Genomic DNA, 7013 nt, shown 5'->3' with positions numbered 1-7013 from the left:
GTGCTAGGTTTTCTTCTTTTTATAAGCACATAGTTGTCAATGGATTTTTTATTTATTTATTTATGTATTTATTTATTTGTGGTGCCGAGGATCGAACCCAGGACCTCACCCCAGGCAAGCGCTCTACCACTGAGCCCCCACCCCAGCCCTCTGATTTTCTCCCTGACGGTTCGAGTCGCGCACGGCTGCAGCCAGCCCGCCGTCGCCGAACACCCCACCCGTCACTGCCCGGCTCCGTCTGGGCCGCTGCGCCGACGGGAGGAGCAGGGTCAGCAGTCCAGCCCCCGCCCCCGCGGCTGGGCCAATCCTCCTCCGCAGAGGGGAACGTCACCGGGGGGCGGTGCCCCGCGGACCACCAGGCCACTGCTGGCGCTAGTTCCCGGCAGGTGGCGGATTTCTCGGTCCCTCAAGGGCTCGCGACAAGAGGGCGGAGCCAGAAGGGCCGGCGTAAACCCTGGTGACCCGCTGCCCTGTGCCCTTCCCCAGCGATGGGCGTGCAGCCCCCCAACTTTTCCTGGGTGCTCCCGGGCCGGCTGGCGGGGCTGGCGCTGCCGCGGCTCCCCGCCCACTACCAGTTCCTGTTGGACTCGGGCGTGCGGCACTTGGTGTCCCTAACGGAGCGCGGGCCCCCCCACAGCGACAGCGCTCCGGACCTCACACTGCACCGATTTCGCATCCCAGACTTCTGCCCGCCGGCCCCCGACCAAATCGACCGCTTCGTGAAGATCGTGGACGAGGCCAACGGCCGGGGAGAGGTCAGTGGGGGCAGGGTCAGCGCAGGGAGGGCAGCGGTCTGCGGGGGACGAGGGCGGAGCTAGAGATCAGACCTTGGGGCCTGGAGACTCCCGGCGCCATCAGACAAAAAGCCAGGCTGAGAGGGGCAGGGCCTAAATGGGAGGAGTGAAGAGAGCCCAGTGGTGTGAAGTGCCCTGGAGGACAGAGAAGTCACCGGGAACCCATCACTCTGGGGAGGGTTGAAGCTAGCACCGTTTGCCCTTTTTTAGAACAGTGCTGTCCAAATATAACGGAGACACATCTGTAATTTTAAATGTTCTAGCATCCACATTATTAAAATATATTTTTATTTACTGGGGTTAATATTACCAAAATTAATTTCATCTGCTATTTATTTATATATTTATTCATTCATTTTGCAGTGCTGCAGATTGAACCCAGATACATTCTACCACTGAGCTACATCTCCAATACTTTATATATATATATATTTTTATTTTTGAGATCGGATCTCACTAAGTGGCAAAAAAAAAAAAAAAAAATGTTCCCAGCTACTCAGGAGGCCTAAGGCAGGAGGATCTCAAGTTCAAGACCAGCCTTGGCAACTTAGTGAGACTCTGCCTCCATATAAATATTTGAAAGGCTGGGGATATAACTCAGGGATAGAGCACCCCTGGGTTCAATCCCCAATACTGCCCCCCCCCAAAAAAAAGCAAAATAAAGCCGGTGATATTAATTTTGTTAACATTGACCCAGTAAGTCAAAAATATTATCTCAAAATATAATCGATATAAAACATTTCATGATATTTCCATTCTTTTTCCTGCTGCATCTTCAAACCCTGATATATGTTTTATATCCCATCTCAATTTGGACTGGCCACATTTCAAGTATTCAGTAGCCACCCCATGGCTGGTGGCTTCTGTGTTGGACAACATAGGCAGAGGGGTTTAGAGAAGCAGGTAAGGAGCCCATCTCTGGAACCAGCCACTTCAGAGCCACCCAGATACAAGGACACCCTTCCATAATAACTTTGATGTCTCTTCTTGCTCACAGAGGGTCTGAGACTTAGAGGGAGAAGGGTCCTACTCAGTGGGGGCAGGAAAGTATTGGGGAAGACATCAAGCACCACCCCATAGAGCTCACTCTTCACAGGCTGTGGCAGTGCACTGTGCCCTGGGATTTGGGCGCACTGGCACCATGCTGGCCTGTTACCTGGTGAAGGAGCGAGGCTTGGCTGCAGGAGATGCCATCGCGGAAGTCCGGCGGCTGCGACCTGGCTCCATCGAGACCTACGAGCAAGAGAAAGCAGTCTTCCAGTTCTACCAGAGAACTAAATAAGGGGTCTCGGCACTCTTCTGCCAGGCCCCATTCTCCTGACCTGTGTGGAAAATGGGGTCAGAGACGAAGGGAAGTGGTCTAAGTATTGAGCCCTCCGGCTTCCTTTGGCACCCACTAAACTGAAATCTCCCTTCCTCAAGGCAGGTCCTGATTGACAGGGGGCTGGGGCCCCATTGAAAGGGGAAGAAGTGGGCTGCTTCCTTGAATAAATAACTTATCAGAACCAGCTCACCCTGCATAGCACTTGACCAAGCGCTCTCACAAATCAACTTATTTGAACTTCATGCTAGCCCTGCAGGGTAAGAAAGGCAAAGATCCCCCCTGTTCTTTGGATGAGGTAGCTAATCAGGCCCAAGGTCCCACTTCTAGAAAGTAGAAGGATGGGCCAGGACTGCAACACACATCTTCTTAAAGATTCGGAAATGCTGTATGTCCATTCCCTGTGATACTGGCTATGGTTTCCAGGGAACTGGTCAATGAAAGGATGCAAATTCCTGGCAGCCCAGCTGCCCAGTATCCCCAGGTCTCTAACGCTCACAGGCAAGAAGCGCCTCTGTTGATACAACCTCTCAGTCCAGTCCAGCCCGCCCCCCATATGTCAGCTTGGCTCTTCTCAGAGCAAAGCAGGCCTGGATGTCCTGTTTATAGACGGTCACTATCTCCATCTCCCCTGGAGTTGGCGTTTTCTGCCAGCCTCGGGTGTTGCTCGGCTCCTATGGGACTTGTAGCCCATCATGCTGCCCCAACCTCAGGTCATTGAATGCTAGAACAAGCAGTTTGGGTGAATATGCACAGTGGATATTTGATAAATAAAGAGCTCTGGGGCTATGAATCTTGATCATGTTTCTCAGATGGTATCTTCGTTTCTCCTCTTTTGGACCCCGTCCTGCCATCAGTGCCACACTTGACTTCTAAGAGATGGGATGAGTAGTATACATTAACCAAATGGACACTTTTTACTGTAATAACTGCTTGAACCCCTATTCTCTCTTCTACTATGGCAGGCTGGACTGAATAAGGTAAAATTCATCATGAAGTACATATGGAGTGTCTGCATGTACCTGCCCCTATTAGATGTGGAGGCTCCCAGCAGAATGAGGCATGAGTCCTGCTCTCAGAAGCTCTCAGCTCCTGAGAAGATGGACACAGATAGAGCCCAATCAAAGCAGTTTCTAGATACTGGAAACCATGCCTATTATTTCCAAATCTGTGAGACATAGGGGAGAGAGTAGTCAAGGTCCCCCTGCCCCCAGACCCTATCCCTTGTTGCCTAGACTAGAGCAGGACTAAGCCATCTCTCCTCACTATTTCTCCTTCTCACTACCACACACCCAACTCAACATTATCCAACACACCCTTGCACAGAAGGTATATCAGCTGAAATCTCACCAAGAGAAAAACTATAAGATGCACACACACACACACACACACACACACACACACACCAGTTTTCTTCTGTGTTAAATCCAAGGGTTTAATTCCTCCACTTTATTTTCTTAGTGTCCACCTTGCCCACCCAGGTGAGGATACCCACCCAAAGAGGAGAAACCCACAGTCCCATGCATTCAGGGTGTAAGGGAGGAAGGAGAAACGGCACTGGCTCCCGCCCTCTCCTGTCCCGACAGCATGCTGCATCCTGAGTCTTGATGCAAACCAAAGCCTCCTCCAAAGGGGTGAGTATGGGTGGGTGTGGGTGCCCACAGGCTTGCTTTCCTGTGAAGGTGGCAGAGCAGAAAAAGTCATGACTGGTCCACTTGCTGGACCCCTTTGATCCATTCTGAGATTACCTCGTCGTCTCTGCCCCTCCCTTCCTCTTTGGCTGCATCCTCCCTGCATCATCTGCACCGGAGTGGAATCTGCCCTTCCCTTCCTCCCAAACCGCCTTTGAAGGAGACAGAAAATTTTTCTAACCCCATTAAAGCCCTGTGTGCAGCCTCCCTCCCCATAATTTAAGCAGGTCTCCTCTGCCTCAAGAGTTCCTTAGGGAAATAAACATATAATTATGTGCTTAAGGAAATCGCTTTTTAAATAAGTAAGAGTTGACTCCGCAATGAAAAACTCTGCCCTTGAGAGGTTGGCCTGATGCTCCATTTGCACCCATTCCTCCCCCAGATTTCCTTACCTTCTCATACCTCCTCTTCCGTGTTGGTCCACCAGTGAGGGATGACAGATTAGCCACAACCCATCCCCATTTAATCCTACGCTGAGATGATGGGCATGAGAACCAACCCTCCGCCATCTAAAAAGCCCATTTGTATCGCATCAGACCTGAGTTCCCCAGTCTCAACACCACTGATATTTGGGGCTAGAAATTCTCTATTGTGGGAAGCTGTGCAGGAGGATGCTTAGCAGCTTTCCTGGTCAGTAACCCACCAGCCTTGCCCAGGCCACATTTCCAACATGGTGATAGACACGACTAACTTTCTATAATAAATTGCTAGTGAGCATCACTAAGACAACAACACCCACCCCTATTTTTAAAGTTCCATTCATATTTATCATCTGGTACATGATCAAGGTTCTGTGCTGAATGGAAGTTTTTCTGTCCAGAAATCACTGTTCCTTGTAGGAACAATGGGCTCCATCCTAAATCATTTCTAAGGTTCCTTTCCCAGAAAGCTGTTTATGTACAGAAACAACTGGTGTCAGGATGGGAGGAGAACCAGCCACACCCTGGAGGATTCCACCCTAGCTGGCTCTCCCACCTCTACTTCCCCCACAGGATGCCCCTTCTGAGCAGGATGCCCTTGTAATTCTGGGTTCTTAGTTCTATGACTGCCCCACAGCCCGTGTGTCCCAATGCACAGCCTGAGCACCGAAGGCCAAAATAGTGAAACTGCTGTGGGGCAGTTCTGTCATATCCACTATGACCCAATTTAGAGCATGCAGATGTTCTACACCAGAGAGGGCTAGAGTGGGGACATAGGCCCAATCATACATGCAGGTGCATGCCTCCCTTGGACCTGGACTCGGTCAGCTTGACCCTTACAGCCATTCATAACATGCAGGAATCCTCTCCACATCACTGCCCTCCCCCTGGTTGAGGAGATCTGCTTCTTGTGCACACCCTCACCTCTACCCACCCATTCTCCCCAAAATCAGGTCTCCCCAGGGCAGTGATGAACCTGGGACAAACCATAAACTGTTTCTCAGAATGATTTGCACCCATTTGCCAAGCTTCAAGTCAAACCTTCCGCTACCTGTATCCTACCATTCTTCCTGGCCTCACAGGATCATCGTGTCACAAAACAATGGCCGTTTCCACTAATGCATTTCACACTTTGTCATGACCATATTTGTTTGCTTATATGATCATAATCACCATCGCTTACGAAGCACTTACCATGGAGCCGGTGGTCTACATACGTTGCTTTATATTATTTGATCCTTGCAACAACACTGCAAGCCAGGTATTGTCTCATTTTTATAGATGAGGTCACAGATTTAGGGAGATGAATGACATGCCAAAACCCACACTTGCGTTGAAGGAGCTGGGATACAAACCTAAAGGGTCTCATGAGTCCAGGGCTCATGCTTCTTGGATCAGACACCCACTTGCCAAGACTCCCCTGGTTTCAGGGACATCGAAGAGTCTAGATTCATCCTCAGAGCTTGGCCTCATGGGCCATCTTATCCAGTCCCCTCCAGGGACCAATCGCTTCATCTTCTCAGGAGGCCAGGGAACAACCTGCACCTGGCAATGAAGTCAACAGCACCTGAATTACGTGCTGCTAATTAAAATGCATCCTGAGCCCTGAAGGCCAAAATAGTGACATTTCCGTGGGGTAGTCCTGTCACATCCACGATCACCCAATTCAGAGCATGCAGATGTCCTCACCCAGCATGACAGTCTTGAGGCGTGTGTTGACTGGCATGCAGCCCTGAAAATGTCTTCTTATATCTGATGATTTATTAAAAACCCTAATACCTGTTCTGGTTTCGTTGTTGTCATCTGACCCATTAATGCAGGTGAGGCACTGTGCCAACTGCTTTATAGGCATTACCTCATTCTCTCCTCAGAAAATAAAACTTTTAACCCTCTGAACAAAGAACTGTTAGGACAACCAATGCACAGAGAAGTAAACTGAGACCTAGCGAGTTTAAGTAATTGAACTCAAAGTCACAGAGGAGAACAAGATTCATAGTTGGAGCTGACAATAAACCTCCTTCCCTCTTGAGAGCAGAGCGGAGACACCGCGTTGTAATTAGAAAATATATAGCAGCATCTAGTGTCCCCCAGAATGGAGGCATTGGGCTCAGGGGACTGCCGTGGAGCCCTCTGATGGCACGGCTTCCCGGACTGCTGCCCAGCTATTATTCATCAGCACAGCTCTGACTTGGGAGTTTGCCTATCACTGTCACTGTCACCATCCCAAACAGGCTTCTGCCTCAAGCCTCTAACACCATCAAAAATATAGTCCCCCGTTGATTTAGAAATGAGTTACATAAGCACATCTTCCATTACCTCCCAGCTTTTCTCCAGCTATTACGGATTCAAGGCATACTCCTGAGAAGGCATGCTTGTCCAAGCAAGCAAAAATTTGAGAAACAATTTGGTGCACTTCCATGCCTGAAGTTGATGACTTATTTGCAACCTTGATAACTGAGTCCTTTGTGCCAATAAATTGCTGAAATGGCTTCAACCACTGTCTCACCCTATTTTTCCCTTGACTTATTCTGTCACCGTAGATATGGGATCACGAAACAAATTAGTGATATCACCTCTAAATTTTCACACTGTGGCATTCGGTATGGCAAACAGTTCTGGAATTTTCCCGGCACCTCTTATAATAACCACACCGTCTCCTCTTTACTAATATACATTAAATAGTTGGCTCTGCTCCAAATCCAATGGCTCTAAGGAAAATAACAATCAGTGCAATCATCCCATGAGTGACACTGCTCATCTCCTTCAGTAGGTTCTTTGTGCCCCACTC

General features: G+C 49.4%; 1 protein-coding gene across 1 annotated transcript; it reads left to right on the top strand.

Annotated features, from left to right (window-relative positions):
- The first annotated feature begins 349 nt into the window (after positions 1–349).
- Dusp23 (dual specificity phosphatase 23) lies at positions 350–2914 on the top strand. Its single transcript, XM_026407955.2, has 2 exons — positions 350–755; positions 1891–2914. Exons 1-2 carry the CDS (start codon positions 489–491, stop codon positions 2074–2076), a joined length of 453 nt encoding a protein of 150 aa, XP_026263740.1. The 5' UTR covers positions 350–488; the 3' UTR covers positions 2077–2914.
- Positions 2915–7013: the final 4099 nt, after the last annotated feature.

This window comes from Urocitellus parryii, chromosome 11, assembly GCF_045843805.1.
Source record: "Urocitellus parryii isolate mUroPar1 chromosome 11, mUroPar1.hap1, whole genome shotgun sequence".
Lineage (NCBI taxonomy): Eukaryota > Metazoa > Chordata > Mammalia > Rodentia > Sciuridae > Urocitellus > Urocitellus parryii.
This window is presented reverse-complemented; position numbering and strand designations above follow the sequence as displayed.